General features: G+C 35.9%; 1 protein-coding gene across 6 annotated transcripts in view; it reads left to right on the top strand.

Annotated features, from left to right (window-relative positions):
- LOC106656492 (putative mediator of RNA polymerase II transcription subunit 26) overlaps positions 1-19,275 on the top strand; it is a 197,211-nt gene that overhangs the window by 100,476 nt on the left and 77,460 nt on the right. For all 6 annotated transcript variants that reach the window (XM_023462921.1, XM_023462920.1, XM_014377531.2 and 3 more), the window contains exon 2: positions 8,616-8,660. In XM_023462921.1, the coding sequence (XP_023318689.1) occupies positions 8,652-8,660 (9 nt within the window). In that variant the 5' untranslated portion in view covers positions 8,616-8,651. The remainder of the gene's footprint in view (positions 1-8,615; positions 8,661-19,275) is intronic.

Here is a 19,275-nt window from a genome sequence, read left to right as displayed (position 1 = left end):
ATAGATATATAAACAAGTGGCACACCACGAGTACGTGTATATTATATATAAAACATATATATATATATACGAGAAAAAGAGACGGTATACGGGGGTATGGAGGGAAGGCGCGTATTATAAGCTAAGGAAAAAGTATGGGGCTAACATTATAGGTATTACGGAAACTCAGCCCTTGGCTTGTTTCCTTTTTCGATGCTATCTGGGCTATAGGGCGAAGGTGTATGCACAACCCAAGCCATTGCACATCGCACGCATCTGTTATTACTGCATATATCATTTTCAACGCGCTCGTTGCACGACCAGACGAAAAAGCATTTAGGCAGTCTAGATTTAGCGATTTAACATGTGGTTCATTTGATAATATCAAAATATTCCAAGTCTTTACATTTTCATTAAGGGGGGCGATGGTGCTGATTTATCGATTGTTTTCCATTTTTTGAAGTATTTTTTGACTACTAAAAAAATTTTTTTGTGAAAATTTTATCCAAAAATTTTCATTTTTATGCCTTTGAGAGCAAATCTACGGACAAGTCGTAAAAATTCTGACGAGGCGCATAACTTTCCACAGAATTATCTGAGTCGAAAAATTAAAAATTACATGATTAGTTTATGAGTTTTATCAGGTACTGACCTAGAATTTTTTCATTTATAGTGATTTTTTGAATTTTGACGTAATTTTGAAGTTGAAAAAAACGATAATATTGCGTTTAGACATGAAAAGTCGACCTTTTTTCTTAGAAAATTTGTTGTAAATAGAATAATTTTCGGAAAAATCGAAATATCTCGATATCAGTTCCTGCTCAAAGGATTAATAAAGAACTGTGCAAAATTCACCGATTTGAAAAATGTCATTTTGAGAAATCGCAGTTCAAAGATACAACATTATATATTAGATACATAATAGTCATCAAACTAAAAGTTCAATATTTTCATTAATTTTGCTCCGATTGGGCTGAAATTTTCACAGAATACTCTTGAATATAATTCAAAATTCTTCAAGGCCAGGACTATACCCCCCCCCCCCCCCCCNCCCCCCCCCCCCCCCTTAATACAAGTATCATTAATAAAAAAAAGATTCAGCAAAAAAAATAAAAGTTTTTATTAATGTAACATTTCATATTTTCAACAGTATTAATAACATTATTCATTCGTTTTTATATTCCAATAAGTTTAAATAAAAATTCATTTTAATAAATACGTACTTATACGCTGGTAGTAAAAAGTTGCGTTAATTGACTCTTGCTAAAACTCTCAAAATATTACACTTAACTTTAAATTGCAACTGAACAAGTGCCGCCACTCCACTGCTTCCTTCTAAAATGACAAGCGTCAACATTCTGAATCAGCTCATTACTCCGAAACGAGCGAGTTATACCGTTAAAAGCTATGTGGCCAATATTGGGCTCATTAAGTCAGCCACAAGTCAGCAAAGACGCAAGACGAAGCGATGTGTATATTTGCTGGAGTAGCAGTTGTGAGACTAAAAGGAAAAGGCGACTAGACGCACTCGTCGGAAAATTAAAAAATTTTGGCTCTGGCTTACAGCAGTGTTACCTCAGTCAATCAAACTCTAGAAAGAAGAAAATCAAGAGTCGGAGAAAATGAGTAAAATCAAAAACACAAGGATGTGCGATTGATCAATTTTTTTCACTTGGCCAATTCAGTAATATCAGGCAGTAGAAATTGTGTTCACAACTGTATATTTCAGGCGTTCTTAGTAAAGAGCCTTTGAAAATGATTACCGCCCATGGCGTAACACGCGATGTCGTTGCGCCGTGCCGGAGCTTTTTATTCCTCATCTATCTCTCTCTCTCTCTCTCTCTCTTTCTCTCTCACTTGCGCTCCAGTCCGGGGCGCGCCTTTTTCCGCTCAAGAGACAAATGAGTCGCTTTATCCAAGGGTATTATCGTCCTTTTTATTTGAGCCGCGATTACACCCAGGTGACGCCGTGAGCAAACGCTTTGACATCCTTTCTGAGATACAAGGAAAGTAAGAAGGAATGAGGAGAGATAAAAAAAGGATGATGCCACAAGGCTTGTTTGCTAACGCGCGATTCGTTCTTTACGCGGGTATTTGAAGCAATGAGATTTAGGTGAAACGATTTTCAGACGAAAGCGCGACAGGGCTCTTTAGGGAATTTGTCTAAATGCGCAAAAGGCTCGAAAGAAAAATTGGTAAGGATGATCTGAGCCTCTTTAAATATTGACAGTCTTTATTTTTCGGTAAATATTTCCAAGTATTTTTTACTATTCCTACTAAGCAGATTATTATGGTTGCATGGATATAGCGAAAAATATTATATTATAGTGAACATGTAACAAGAAATTTTTGACAATGATTTTATAATAGGATAGAATAAAGAGAACTTATCATTGACTCTCAATCTTGCGCAGAAAGAAGAGCTTATTCTGTTCTAAGAACCGCGATGATATTTAAGAAAGAACTCTAGTGTTTTTACTGAAACTTTAATCATCGTAATGGTCTGTCAAAGAATTCCTCTTCAATTAAAAGTGCAGTTTAAATAAGCTTGCAAGGAGAAATAAAAATGAGCGATATTGCAAACTGCGTACCTGTAAAAGAAAATATAAGTCTAATGTCAAAGAACTAATATATTTTTCAAACGAGAATCATTTACATAATCATTAATTTTAGTTATAAAGTTTGACCAAAAATTGTTCTTTGTTAACTTAGTGTAGTTTGTTAAATATCTTATGTTTTTATAAACAATTATTAAATCATTTTACCTAATCATCATTTTACATAATCGGTTCATAAATGGAATAAATGAAAAAATCCTAATATAACACTAAGTTATTAAAGTACTGACATACCTTTGACTTAATTGATTGCAAGTGGGGTAAAAAACGTCTCATTGAAAAGATAGGTCGGAATATGCATATAATGCGCCTGCATATATTGCAGTCAAACGTTAACCACTAACGACGCAGTTAACAAGTTTCACGCGTGTGTTGCGGGTTGTTATTGTTACAGAGTATTTATATCGAAACGCAACTTTCTTACATTAATAGCGTACCCGGCTCGAATATGCGTCTGACCACTAAGTTTCGCAAGTTCCGATCCTTCCTGGGGGACGTTCGATGTTCTATTGCTGTTCTGACCGCGAAAAAAATAACGCTAACAACTTTCAATGATTACTATTATTCCGATGAAAGTTTTGTAATTTTTTATTATACTACAATTATACACGCGTGTGCGTGTGAGTGAAGCTACAATAAAAGTTCACGGAGAATAGAATAACGTAAGCTTTATTGCGCGTATAAAAAGTACACGATAAACGAATAATTTCTTCTTATATATTACGAATAATTCATATTGAATTATCTCAAATTGAAGGCATAATTCATATTTTTCTTTTAATTCGTCAAAATGAATGGTAACTTACACTAAAGTAGTTATCTGTTTTAATGAGTTGTATAGTCACATGTTAAACTCATTTGTAGTTAGTCAATGAACAGACACAACACAGAAGATATTAATTTTAGTTTTCATTAAAACACTTTGACAACAATTTCACGTCAAGTCTCCAATAGCTCGCCCATGCGGCATTATTAGACGAAATAAAACAATTTTTAACCTCAATCCTCCCAAAAAAAAGTAATACATGACTTTGATGGGAAATCACCTTCGCTGTCCAATTGTAGGTCAGAGTTTCGAAAACTTTCAATTTTTCCCGGGAAAATCACCGGTAAAACTTTAAAGTCAAATATTTCAAAAAGTAGACTTTTAAGATTTTTTTTAAATAGTCTAGATTAGAAGATTTGGAAATTTCCCATCGATACAGATATTTTTCCAAGGGGGTCTTTGATTTTAATGGGATATAGCAAGAAAAAGAAGAAAAAACATAGTTGTTGGAAGTTCAGCCGGCGTGACACGCACACAAACAACGATTTTTATTCTTTTTTTCGCTATAATACGCTAAAATTAAAAAACGGACTTTTGGAAAATAGCTGTTTGGATGCGAAATTGCCTCCTCTTTCGATCTAACCTAATAAAAAAAAACTTAAAAATATCCTTTTTGAGATTTTCGACTTCAAAATTTTCCTGGCAACTTTGAGGGAGAAAAAGAAAAATTTTCGAAAATCTAACCACACCATTGGAAAGCTGAAGTAATTTCCTATCTAAATCTTATATTACTTATTTTTTTAGGAGGATTTAGGGGCTTCACTGCTGAGTTAGAAATTGTGCGATTTCGCGTAATAATGTCGCACGGGCGAGCTATTGGAGATTTGACGTGAAATGACTGATATTTTATCTCTTTTACTCATGAAAGAAGTCTTATTTGTTCTTAGATTGTGGAGTAGCGATAAATAAACTTACAAATTAATACTTTCAAAATTTTCCCGTTTTTACGTAGCGTGAGTAATTTTCAGGAAAGTTTAATAATCACATCTCCTTGTTCGTAATATCGGCTCTCAGCCCCAAGCAGAACTCTTTTTATTACATCCACATTCACGTCCACATGCATAGTCATGTATATTTCACAATTCTCTCCCTTGACGTATTAGAGCCGAAGAAGTAGTAGCAGGTCGAAAAAGCTAACGCTATAGCCTAGCAGTAGCGTACATGAAGATTGCTTGTCACTTCTTAGTCGTTGAATGTGCATGGAAAATACGTATCGGGCAATCGCGTTTCAAACATTCACACCCACCCTAGTGAAAGCACACGTGACAAACACACGTGTACGGCTGCAGCCTACACATACATGTACGCGTTTATGTACGGTGGAGTCGATACGAGCTTTTTGGAGGACTGTAGTATAGTATATGGTACCTATATAGTAGAACTAGTTGTGGAAAACGAAGAGATGTTGAAAGGTGGCTTCAATATGCTTCGCTGACGGTAGTTACCGACCACTCCGTTGTGGTATCGGTCGCCTTGGTTATTTAGGAAACCATATCAAAGTTAGAGTTGGCTCGACCGTCGACGACGCTCTCTCTTTCTCCCTCTACTCTTTCTCTCTCTCACTCACTCATATACGAGTAGGACGACGACGTTGATATGAGAGAGGATCGTCGATGTAGTACAGTAGCTACTTCTGCTTGTATGCGCCGTATATAAAGAGAAGCTGAGAGTACCTAGGCGCCTTGGACAATGAGCCAGTGATTCCAGTCTCTCTCTCTCTCTCTCTCTCTCTCATTTGAATCTACTTCAAGGGGCAGCTGGGTTCTACTGTCCATTAAGTCATGTGAGCGTCTATGTGTGTACAGAAGCTTTCTCTGAGGAACGTAGACTACTAGATAATAGTTAGCTTGAAAATCGATTCTGTATACACCGACTTGACTTCCAGATAGACATACAATCTGAGTAATAAATTTTCCGTTTACAGACTCATTGAAGCTCGAAAAATTATGTAGGTGCAGCTTAAACGATGAAATAATTATTATTGAATGGAACCACAAGGCTTGAAAATCTTTCAGAAATACGAAATAGTACTTTTGTGCTGAAAGAAATTGAAAAAATATATAGTGGCTATGTTAAAAGAAAAAAGAATAGTATAGGTGCTCAAAGCACTATGTTATTGACTGGGCAAGCCAAGGAAGAGATGAGACAGCTTTGACAACACTGTGCACTCACTCACACTCTTGGTTTTACACAGGCGAGACGTGGAAGGAAACAGAGAAGTAGAAAGACTTATTCTTCTGCCTCTTAATTAAATTTTTCGACCCTTCGTCTTAAAGGAATAGTGGAAATCCAGGCAGACCATACTCGAGCTTATCTTGTGCGACGCCAACAGCGTCGATAACATGGTGCTACGTTGCTGATAACTTAGCTTTCCTTGGAATCACTAGAATTATTGCCGTTTTTAGGCTTTTTTAATTTTTAATACGTGCTTATCCTCATACCAACTTGCATTTGCTTCGTAAAATATTTTTTAACATCTTGAAGATTGAAAAATAACTCGTATCCTTTGATATATCTTGGAATTCTTCAATTTTTTTTATAGTTTCAAACTGCGGTTCAGTTTTGTTAACACTATATAGCTGTTTATAATAATAAAGTATCATGATCGATAGAAGACATTTCTGTGCGAATACAACTTTTTATTTTTGGGAAAAAGCCTTCCCGATAATACATTCAATTCTGATCCTAGCTTATTTTTTTCCGCCTTTTCTTGGTGTAGCTTCATCTTATCGAAGAGTGAGCCACAAGAAAACTATTCCATTGACGGCACGTATACTTGTCCGAACTCTCAAAGTTTTGAGACGCTCCAAGCTAAGGTTGATAAAACCGCAAAATTTCCCCAAGCCTGCCGCTGGACAATACAAAAAAAACATTACAAAAACGTTTGTGTATAACCATGCGCTACAGCTTGTACATCAAATCGATCGATTGCTCGTCCGTCATTAAATCCACAAAACTCGTAGCAGCAGCGTTACTCGTAAGCAGCAGTGGCGAGGCCTGTTGATTTCGCGCATCTGGCATTTAGCAGTCCAGTCTAGTTCAAGAGTGAGACGAAGGGGGTAATACTTCTGTTAGTCGTTCTCTCTCTCTTCCTCACTTCTGTGATCAATATTCCTTACCCCCTTTGCTTTGGCTCGTTTTCTAGCTAACCCCTCTGGGCTCTGTACCCCCTTCGTCTTTGCAGCCCAGCCCCAAAGCCCAACGCAAAACTCTGGAGCTGGAAAGCTCGCTCTCCCGCGTACCCTCGTCTTAATTAGGAGTCTGAGTCTGCGGCGGACATACGTAAGGGAAAAGAGAGAGAGGCAGCTAGGGTACCAGGCATGTGGATAAAATAAAGAAAGAGAGAGAGAGAGAGAGAGAGAGAGAGAGAGAAGCTCGTGTCCGAAACATTATCCCAACTTTGCACTGTATTCTACTCTGGCACATCTAAGCATTACTGCCCCCGAGAAATGGACGTGCAAGACGCGCGCACGCACGCGAGATGTTGTTTTCTCTTGCGAATCCTTTTCGCTCTCTTTTGATTCGCATGGAACAACAAGGTACATATGTGTGTACTATGTTTTTTACTGAACGAGTTTGCTCCGACTATACGAACATGCTTTTTCCATGTTCCCAAAAGTGCGACGCACAGAGGCAACGAGAAGAGACAATTTGACGCAAAACATGTTCTGTAGCTTGACAGTTTCGTTTCCTGTTTTTGTCTTTCCTTTATCGTTTATTATTACTTGTATAAAAAGTTCCATCTGCTGCAATGGATGATGAAAATCAACATTGTTCATTATATGATTTATTATTTCAAAAGCACTTTATTACGTGTCTTGATATTACAGCTTGTAGAAAGTACGGAAAAAATTAAAACTATAACAGCAGCTCTTCCTTTCATTCGTTAACTTCTGCAATTCTAAAATTACCATAAATTACTGCCAAATTGATTGGCTAGAGAGATAAACGTGCAAAATGTCTCCTTCGTCACCACCTGCCGTAAACTCAAAATCGATTGTTTTTACTCATTACACACGTTTTTATGAGTATTTAATATTTCCAACGTATGGACATTATTTTACACGTCTCAAACAAGATTTTTTTATATCATTGGCCCTTTTAAATAGTCTGGAACCGATCTTATACAGATAATAAATGTGTCCTCAACTTCAGTAAAATGTTAAATCATTTCAAATGCTGCTGTGCTGGATAATTTCTTAGATTCCTCTAATCCACGATGGTCGTGTTTCAGAAACGAGGTATTAACAACATTTGCACGCAAAAATCGTTATCTTATAACCTCCGTGATCTACAAATTCTCAAGCACTTTCTGTTCTTGACTCTAGCGTTTTATTTGACAAACAATTTTTGTGGATTATTGAGAGAAATGCTCGAATTTGTTGTCGTCATTAAACTTGATAAGATTTGTTCTTTCCGCGAATAACTAAAAAAATTATACATAAAATAAAAGATAGTAAGTTTTTCAGTTTCAACAATATTGTCCATTTTTACCACTCAAAATAACAATTTTTGAAATAATGAACCGTGTACGAGGCTTTGCTATCGTAAATTACTCCTTTTCAACTAATCGATTTTATTAATGTTACTGTAAAGATTAAAGCATTCTTAGGGTCTGATAAAATTATCTTAGGAATTATTAACTGATGAATAATTCTGAGTAATACGTGCATTAATTCAGCGACTTACCTTATGAAATATTGGCTTATGAAAGGCTTGAGAAAAGCTTATCACATTCGAGGAAATATTGGGATTAGATTTATTCATTTGATTATGTGCTACTTGGACGCTCGAAATTACCAGTACCATATATGTACGTTTAGGGTAAAGGTAAGTCTGATCGGGTAAAGTTATATAGCTGGCCAACCATGTGCATTAGCCGTGACGACTGCGTAACCACGGGAAAAGGGTTGAAGGGACTAAAGTAGGATTATTGTTTTCACTGTTAAGACCAAAGAGTACAGTTTACAAGAGTCGAAGGGTTCGTCGTTGTACTACCGCCTTCTGACCGATTTCAATCCTGCATGACCTTTAATTTGATTTGAAAAAAATAAAAAAAGAGATTTATAGCTACATACAAATTTTATCTGCTAAAAATCTGCTAAAAAGATTCGAATTTTTCATTCATAAGTCAATATACAGTAGTTTTCTAATTATGAACACAAAAATTGACAATAAATTTTTTTTTTCAGAATTATTCTTCAGTAGGCGGGACTTCCCCGCTAAAAATGAACAAGGTATGTATATGAGTCAACTAAAAAACATGATTTTTGAATCAACTGGACAGTTCCTACGAAATTCTACATTTTTACTAATAATTTATAATTTAAAAAATTAAAAATAACTCGTAAATGTTAAAGTTTTATACTATATGATATTACTATATAATGATACTATATTCTATGGAATATTTTAAGACGATAACAGAGCAATTAAAATATATTAATTATACGTAAAAAATGAATCAAAAAGTAGTGTAAAAATAATTATAATAGTTGCCACATAAAAAGACGAAAAATCTTATAAAATTCAAACTGTGTATTCATCTAAGCATGTACTGAATTTTTCCAAAAATCTACAAATTAAAAGGTAGTTTTGAGAGTACGCTTGAGATAGAAAAAAAATTAACGTGTAATTTTCAATATTATAGCTATGATATTATACGAATTTTTTAAACTACTTAAATTCCTATTTTATATGCTTCTCACACGTCATAATGACCGATTTTCTTTGAAATTGAATAGACAAACTAGTTAAAAAAAGCTAATAATACGTTATTGCTAAAATAAAAAAATTTCTAGCCCATCATAAAATGATATAAGAAAAAAAGGTTTACAGAGCTTTTTACAGAAAATTGTTCAAATCTTTAGAAAAAAAAATTCTAAAGGGTCTGAACAATATAATTGTTTGCTCCTACCCATGGCAAAAGTACACAAAATTTAATCAAGTTCTACGAAAAATTCACAGAGATTTCCTCCATCGAACCATGAGACTAAGAAGTACTATCTTTGATGAGGGTTCCAAATATTCCAATATTATGGCTAACTTCATATAATGGATTCAAATTTGACATTAATTTCTCGAATTCTATCAACGTATATTCACGGTTATTCGTCTAGAGTGAGATATGCTAACTGACCTTAATGTGCAGACCGCTGACCAAAAAACTAAGTCCTACTAGTCATAAGCATTAATACTATCAATGTCCGGCAGCTATGATATCACATTGATTTCTTGTATTGTAGTACCTGTACGTATAATAAGCTGCAAGGATATAATTCAAATGACATCTGAGAATCGGTAACAGCACTAGGTTATCAAGGTACCAAGACCGCTGCAAGGTTCACTGCTTATATTCAAATTCAATCCATCAACCAGTTTGCCCAGTAGTTTTCTCATACTTTTCCATTGGTACTGTTCATCAAAAAGTGGTTTGAAGCTTTACGATCACCCCAGTAAAAATTCTAAAATCAAAGACGCAATGGAACAAAGGCACTCCATGTGAGACTGGTTGACGATGAGTCGGTGGATGAAAAACACATCTTTTTCCTCTGTCATAGGCTCCAAAAATGTGATTATGGTTAATGTGTAAGGCGAAGGCTAAGTAGCAAATGATTTTTTATTTTGCCCACTCATTGGTGTCTTCAATAATAAAAACATTGAGGCATGAAAGGAGAGCCAGAAGAAGATGACTACATATACATATTGTATACGATGGGGTGAGAAGTAAACGATGTGACTCAAGTCTCTCTTGATGAAGTAATACCATACAGTAGTCTTGCGGAAAAGAAACAGAGGCAGAATCAGAGAATAGGTTTAGAGCGGTGGCTAACGTTTATTTTTAACAACAACAGTACACTACTCGAATTTGACACATCCATGGTGCATTATTGTCGAGCGTTAAGTTTAATCTGTAAATGGATTTTTTTCCTTGTTAAAAAATACACTCACAAATTACGCATGTATACACGTATAAATACGTATGTATTTGTATACGTTGAGATAGTTATAGTTATATATCCTCAAGTATATAGAAGCTCTCATTTGTAGGCCCTTTGCGCTGTCTGCCTCCCCTCATTATGCATCGCACATGAGAAAACTTGCTGCTGCTGCGCGCCGTGCACGCGAGAGGACCAGTTTGTACCCAGGCTTCTTTATAAACTTTTAATGACGGCAAAGCCTAATCGAAAGAACGCGCAGCTTGGCTGTTTGAGAGAGGGGGACGGCCACCAAGGTACTACTACTGTAGCTGAGGAAAGAGACGTGGGCAACGCCGCTCGAGAGTAAATGAGCAAAAGCTGCCAAGCACGTGAAAGTATATACGTTTATATAAATAATATATATATACGTACGTACCATTAGCTATATGTACATTGACAAGCTGAGTTACGCTTGCATTCAAATCAAATATCGAGTCTCAATATTTTGAGAATGAAAAGTACGGTAAAAAAGCTTACTTCAAAGCCACTTGTATCATTTACGTATAATTATGCATCACTAATATTCATTATAATACTTGTTCCATTTGAGGATTAATATTTCTTATTGATATTTTTAGTTGAGAAATTTTCATAACTGAACTACTTTTGAATGAGTAAGGTAAGCGTACTCGCATGACGGTTTTGCATTTGGTTGAAACTTTAATAATTACAAGAACTAAGCTATTAATTATAACCATAAATAAATTTTTACTCACAAGGAGACCTTCTCACCTTTGGGTCATGGATTTGGCCCAAACTTTTTCTGGTGATTCAGGACAGTTAGAAAACATGTCCTGTTATGTTAGGTTGTGTAAATATGCCCTAGAAGCGTTAGATAAAAAATAAACGTTAAAATAATAAAAATAAGCATATAAAGCGCAATAAATATTCATTTACTACCCTCAAACTATTTTGGTTACTTATTTTAGACACCTGGTTCTTGAAAAGATTACACTTCATTCTTAAGAAGTGTTGACGAGAAGTTATATACACCGACGAGTGCAATCACATACAGGTCTATATGCACAGTAGACCGGGCCTTTTTGAAAATATTTTTTTAAATCGTGAGGGCTGAAGGCTGAGTTGACAGTTCAAGGTTTCAAATGAAAAAAGCCGTGCTCAGAAAGTCAAAAAAGTAACGACATGTGTCGATATATTTTCAAAGTTTAAAAACGTGAGTCAAAATTTTAAATTCGAACCAGGCCTGTCAGTTTTTCTGTATGACCAAAATTAATTTAATCAATACATTTTCTTATGTATTTTGTGTCGTAGAATCGATTGGTAATACTAGTTTAGCGATTACCCTGCCTATTAGTGGTGAAAATCGACCTTTTTCCTGCTTTTTTGGATAAAATTTTGGAAAAATGCCATTTTAACCGTTAAGGAAACGCCTAAAAAAATCTGGGAAGTTCTTCAAACACGTTAAGATGTAGGATTTTTCCCGCAAAATCGAATGACAGTATCGGTTTTTGTCTGAGAAATTATTTTCAGTGATGAAATTGCCCTTTTCCGGTATTTTGTTCATTAAAAATAACCCAAAATCGCCACACAGTCGCTCGCAAACGAGCTAATGATATAGTTTTTTTTCTAAACATACAAAAAGCTAGAGTTTTTTCCGTAGAATGGAATAAAAGTATTAGTTTAAGCCGCAGAAATTATCGTCATAGAAAAAAATCGAAAATTCGGCTTTTTTATCCTCAAAATCGATGGAAAATCAAGAAAAACGAGTCCGCAGCCACCAAATTGTATAAGAACATTTTCTAAACACATAGATTGTTAGAATTTTTTTGCAAAATAAAATAGCAGTACTGGTTTAACAAAAAAATTCAATATCAGCATAAAAAATTGAATGTTTGATTTTTTTTGGTCAAAATCCATAAAAATTCAAGAAAAATGAACCCGTGGTTGACCTTATCTAATTCGAACATTTGCTCATTACTTATAATGTTTAATAATAAATGAAATCGATGTGATCTCTAGCAGCACTACAGTACACAGAACAACAGCAACGCAACAGAACAACAGCACTGGTTGTTAATAAAAAAAAAAAAATTTTTAATTGGCGATATTCGAATACCGATGCAGGTAACGGTCACGTGAGTTGATGGTAGCAGACGCGTTATAGCTAAATCGAAATGAGGTGCATATAGCAACTTTCTCGCTTAAATCTATACTACTATTCGATTGTGCAAAAAACTTGAAATAATTATTAAACATTATAATTAATGAGCAATTGTTCAAATCAATTCAATTCAACCACGGGTTCATTTTTCTGGAATTTTTATCAATTTTGCCCAAAAAAATCGAACATTCAATTGTTTATGCTGATATTCAATTTTTTTGTTAAAACCATTGCTGCTATTTTATTTTGCAAAAAATTCTTACAATCCATGTGTTTAGGAAATGTTCTAATACAATGTGGTGGCTGCGGACTCGTTTTTCTTAATTTTTCATCTGAATCCTTGAACTGTCAACTCAGCCTTCAGCCCCCGCGATTTAGAAAAATTTTTTCAAAACGGCCCGGTCTAATGCACAGTGGCTTTCGTATTTTCCGCTATCTTTTGAAGATGCCACTGCGTAATAGTGCTATAGCATCACCTTTTTTGAGATATGTGTGCCAATCGTGTACGAGGGAATTATATGTAACTCAAAGACGTACATATATACGTATACTCCAGTTGAAATTTTTGTTTGAAATTTGGTTGATTATATTAGAGCGAGTTTGAAAAAAATTGTAAAAATAATATTCATGTAAAACTGTAAGAATAATATTCATGAATATATTTTTTAGAATATGAAAACTGATTGAAAAATTTTGAAATGCTGAATCCAGTAATTATTAAATAGTACGAAAATTGATTGAGCTGAAAATTTAAAAGTTAAACGGGGACTTGATGCAAAAAGCAACCCAAGTGTTTCATACTCCATAAGAAGTTCCATAAGAAGTAAGTACGAATCACTCACCGCAAAGAGCCTCAATAAAAATTCCAATCTAAACAGACTTAATTTACGTCTGGCACATAATTACTTAACCAGTTTTTTCCTCATTCTACATAAAAGGTGTTCATTAGTGTAGGTGGATGTAGGTGTTTGAGTGGGTAGGTATAAAGTAGCTATTTATCCTTTTTTAGCGAATGCGTTGCGCGAGGCGTTGCGCAAGAAAAAGCGCAAGAAAGTTGGTGCTCATGTATATAGCTGCAGGCGTCACCCATGATGTAGACTGCCGGGGGAGAAAGGGGGTATAAACCAAGAGCTTGGAGGGCTCTCTGAAAAATCTAAGAGGCGTATAGCATTAAAAGGGTTATATAACATTCATTGCGAACAGGTCAGCCTTTGTTAAATTTCTCCCTCTCATTCGGTTAGCGCCTTATTCTCTCGCTGCACGACTTGCGATCTTCTTCAAACTGTTCGTCTAGCAAGTTTTCTTCACTTTCTCTCTCTATCTCCCTCTCTTCTTTTCTCGCTCTGTACTTCCCTCAACTGGGAACAGTTCGAAGGTTTTTCAAATGATTTGCTCGGGTTTTTAATAATTTGATTACTTGAGCTTGGAGTAAATTAATCATCCGAATAATAAAGGAAGAGAATATGTCTTAATGTTCGAAGGACAGAAAAAGTCTTTGAAAGCCATGTCTAACATTTGTCCGCATTACTGCACACCCATACCCATCCCGTTTTAATATGAAGTCGTGATAAGACCAACGCCTCTCACCAGACACAGCATAGCTCGTCCATTAAATCGCGATTAACCACAATGGTACCCTGCAAACGGCACGTTTAATCCTCAAGGATAATAGAAAAGCAAGAGAGTCGAGCGTGAGATAGAGAGAGAGAGAGAGAAAGAGAGAGAAGCCGGACTACTACAATGGAGAAAAATAGGTACATAGAGTACTGTAGTGAGGGTCTGTCGTACGAGGAAATGAGAGCTCGAGTGCAATGAGAGAACCGCCCAGAGCGCGTTAGCGTGGGAAGCTGGCGAAGAGCGAGCGAGAGAGAAAGAGAGAAAGAGAAACTCTGATGAAGATGTCGCACACGCCGGGGACTCGACGAGTACTAGGGTTAGTGTAGCGCCACTAGCCCACCAGAAGATAGTAGTACTAGTAGCAGCGCGGCACATGATAATTGCTTTATTTGACATGGAGAAATAATGTTCCGAGCCGGACTTTACTCGCATGCGAGCTGCGCGGTGCGTTCACGCTCGCAGAGGAATAGACTCGAATTACCTTGTGACTTCTCGCTTGTAATTCATGCCTTCACGCCCGGGTAATGGCTAGTACAGCAAAACCAAACGGACTAGAAAGATGTAAAGTTAATCCCTCTTTATTCCATATCAACTCAAAATTACATGTTGTAACTTTATATGAAAAATTTATTTCATTCGTTATTTATCTAAATTTTTTTTTGAATTTAGGATGAAACTAATTTTTTGACAAATAGTCATATTCATTCATTATTTACTCATCACTCTTATATAATGAGGTAGTAATTGCTACTTAGCAATAATTATAACAATAGACAAGTTAAACCAAAATCTTTCCATATCAGCCGTGCAAAGTTTCAACTGAGTATTCCTAAGCAGGGTCAAATAAAATTTTTTTTTTCCAAGGCATCCTGCTTAAAATTCATGTGGAGCATTGAATAATAAATATTGCAGAAAAATATAATACTTTGTAAATAATATGCGGATCAATTGGTAAGCATGGGTCAGACGTCGCAAGACACGGATGGAATCGGGCATATCTCCTTCATGTCGCTTCATGCACGTTTGGAAAAATTTGTATGCGAAAAAGTAGACTCGTAAATTCACGTCTTTTCATCCACGCCACGTCGCTGGTTGGTTCGCGCACGGTTCGACGAGTAGAAAGACTCTGCCACAAGGGTGCATTTCATCTTCGGGAAGCGTCAGCTCGGAGACCGATCGACGCCAACGGATGTCTCGAATCATCCGTCTTTTATCGAAGCTCGCAAGGGCGAGCGACATATAAAAACAGTATTTACGTACATGTACGCGAAAGTTGGCGTTGGGATCGATGAGGCGCTCGTTCCCGATCGACGAAACAACTTGTTCATATTTTATCCAACAGCTATATTATTGAATTTGCATTAGACTAAAGCAATCTTAGTGGAACAATAATTTGTTGGTTAATTATTTTTTCACTTGATCGTCCAAATTGATTAATTTCTAGGCTTTTGTATCGAAAATGGGACACGATTTTCATGCACCATTGGCTTCATGCACTCATGTTTATTAAAACGTGCTCGTAAATGTTTTTCAAGAGCACGAGCAGAACAACAGTTGATAGCATAGCTGGCGCAGATAATAGCCGCATCGCGTAAGGGGAAAATAAATGAAAGAGTAAAAGAAAGGTGGCGATATATGTGCAGTGCGCACGCGAGGCACAGGCTAAAAGCTCGAGAAAGTGCGTGGGGAGGGACGTAGGCATTTTTGCGGTTAACCTACAGGAATAATTTAAAAGTATCTCAAACCAAGCGCACTTATTATCACATGTGCATATATCCATATATTTTGGGGGTCTATTGTATTCATGTGTATGCCACGCGACGCACGACATACGAAGCGCACCGACCATAGGAAAGGCACTATACAGTGCACCATGCTGCACGCGCATATGCATATTATGAGGAGGGGTGGCTCTCTGGCCGCGATGCCAACCTGAGATATTATACATGAGCGAATCGAAAGGTATATAAGTATATAGCTAGCTAGAGGTTTGCCGTTTACTAAGTAAAACACAGAGTAGATGCTAAATTGAACGTTTAGTCACGGAAACAGTAGTGTGCCTTGCCGTTAACGGAACGTTTAGTCATCGCTGATTGATTCAAGCATTTTAGAAGCTAAACTTTCAGTCCAATTCCCGTTTTACGAAATAAATGTTAAAACAGTGTTAGCTGATTATTCATATAATTTGCATCGGAGTTTAGTTTTTAATACATGCCCAAGTTTAAAAAAATCTACATAATGTTTGTCAGCTATCATAATAAAAAATAAAATCCATTTGGATCGGTCTGACTGTATTTTTTTATTTTGTAACAGCATGAAAAATTAGCAAAATAATTCAAATATTCAATTGCGAAAAAGTATGTAACTCGTGACACATAAAAAGAATAATAATTAACCATTGACAGAAACTACAGCGAACATGAAAAAGTACCAAAGCTCTTGAAGCCATCATATAATGAAAGAAAAAGAAGGTGCCTATTATGCGGGTGTATGTATATGGGCTATATCGCATCAACTGCCCCCCCCCCTCCTCTTTTTGATTTGATTTTTCATATTTTATTCTGCTTCTCAAGGGTGAATATGAAAAAATTATTGAAATATGATTTTTTTATGTAAAATTTGATAAGGAATTCAAATTTGATGTCAAAAATCATATTCATAACCTTCAAATACCTTAATTTCTAAAATTCAGCCTCAGTGACCAAAATAAACATGTTCGTATCTAGCGATATGGCCAATATTGTAATATGTTCATCGATACACCAAAATACATCTTCTGATAAATTTTGGTCATCTGCAGACAGACTTCATTATTGAACATGATATGATATAGAATAGAGGAAAATTAGAGAAAAACCATGTTTTTGATTCAGCTTAATGTGAGGCAAAAAATATGGTTTTTCTTTAATTTTCCTCTATTTTTGACTATTTTGACCGTTTCAAGTATTCGAAAATTTATTAAAATTTGACAAGGAATTCAAAAAAAATATTTTCAAATTTTTTTACCGGAACCGCTGGGTTCCAAGAACCTTTTTTCTTAAAAAAAGCGTTTTTCAGCCATAGATGCTATCGCCTTCAATTAAAAAATTTGAAAAAATGCAAGGTAATGTATTTCAATAAAGAAAATGAGAAAAAATTTTTTGCAGATTTTTGAAGGTTTCGTATCGCCCTAAAAAAAGTATTTTCGTTAAAAAAGGGCATTTTTCGGCTCTAGACGTCAGAGTCCTCTCTGAAAAAATCTGAAAAAAATTGAAGTTATGTATTTTGATGGTAAAAATGAGTGAAAAAAGATAGGGATTTGTATTGCATCGTAGCGCCGTATATGAATTTTCAAAATTTTCAATAATTTTTTCTGAAGGCCTGAAGCACTCAAAAAATCTGAAAAAATTCAAAGTTGTTCGGATTGTTGAAATATAGATAAAAATAAACGTTTATAGGGGAGAACGGGGGTAGGAGGGGGGAGAGGGTCAAAAATTTTGGTTTTGGCACTTTTTTATCATGTACTATAACATACCAAAAGCGCGTCAAGATCGGTGACATACGAGCGCAGGTTTATTTAAAAAATTCTGAGCCTTACACAAATGTATATCATAGAAAATTAGTATATTTAGAGCGACAGTCAGAGTTGAATAAATAGGAAAACATTCTGAAACTCACATCTTTATCCTAACACAAGAATTTGAAAGAAGTAGAACGTGGGTTTCAAACTTACTGCCTTAGTCGATTATTTAGAGAACCCTAAAAAATTGATTGTTTGAGTTAAAGAAAAAATGGCAGAATCTTGAACACGATTAAAAATAATTCAGTTATTTAGAGCGTGGGGGTACTGAAACGCACTCGTTCACTGGTTATGAGTTGTATCGATACTAATAGCTAATTATCAATGTTCATTTTCAAGCCTGCTTACTCAAAGGCTTTAATTACTTGTTATCTTATTTTTTTTTTTAATCGTACCATTCACTGGCATTTTGTTGCATTGCGTCTCATTCATATGGTCATTAAAAAAAAGGATAAATTATTACATAAATAAATTATTTTAAAGTATAAGTGATTTTCAAATTCACTGAATACTATAGCATAAGATATCGGCTAATTCATGTCGATGTCACATGTTTTATTTTTTCGTTTGTATATTCTTACGGTTGAAATAAATTAGACACGTAATTTTTTAATAAGACCTTACGCACACATGTAAAGTGTAGCAAAAGTTAATGTGATAAGCCAACAGACATCTTCCCAAGCGTTTCACACTCTTTACAAACGCACACACAGTTTCGCGTTTCACATTTTAATCTACCCATGCAGGATTTCTTCCGGCTTTGCGGCAGCAGTACGTGGTCAAGCCCAAGTAAAAGAGCCCGACAAGAGTGTGTACTGTACGCGATACAGTAGATGGGTAAGCTCCCGTTGACCCGTACGCGTTTTCTCCTTTGTTATTCACTGCCTCACATGTATATGTATATAATCAGCAAGCTCCCATTAGTACCCCACAAAATTACGCAAAAATAACACTTGTCCCACACAGACGCTCGCACATGCACATTACGATATTTATATATACATGTATACCCTTTTATACGTTACCTACACCCATACAAGCAAAATTAAGGTAAAATAATTTTACCAGTATAAGGCACGATGCGTAGTGTTTCCGTGCGCGACTAGTACCCGAAATGTTCTCGCTAACCTCATATTATGTGTGATACACTACGCAGTATGTACGCTCGTACCGACGCCTGTAAATGTATATATTTATATACATGTTACTCAAGGCAATTCACGCACATAAAAGCTCGTTCGTCTCGCCTTTTTCTCCTCGGTCGAGCTCTTGCGAAGCTGATGGTAATTTTCATTCGGACTTGCTCTTCGTTTGTCACTCCTTCGCTCCATGTCCTGTTAAATATTTACCTTTCAATTAATATGCAAATATAATTATTTACGCGCAATTTAGAGGCATTTTTACGCTACACGTGCGTGTATATACGGATTTGCAGAGAGAAAGAGAAATGGAAACACTTGACCCCCTGTGCCGAGAGCTGATGCTTGGGTTGCTAGCAGCTCGAGCCACGGACAACTGGACACGCGTAGCGTAGCAAGCCCTCGGGCGGACGAACGTACGTGAAAGCCGACGAG

This window comes from Trichogramma pretiosum, unplaced genomic scaffold (genome assembly GCF_000599845.2).
Source record: "Trichogramma pretiosum strain Unisexual culture from Peru unplaced genomic scaffold, Tpre_2.0 scaffold92, whole genome shotgun sequence".
In the NCBI taxonomy this organism is placed as follows: Eukaryota; Metazoa; Arthropoda; class Insecta; order Hymenoptera; family Trichogrammatidae; genus Trichogramma; species Trichogramma pretiosum.
Note: the sequence above shows the minus strand (reverse complement) of the source record. Positions and strands in the feature narration are given on the sequence as shown.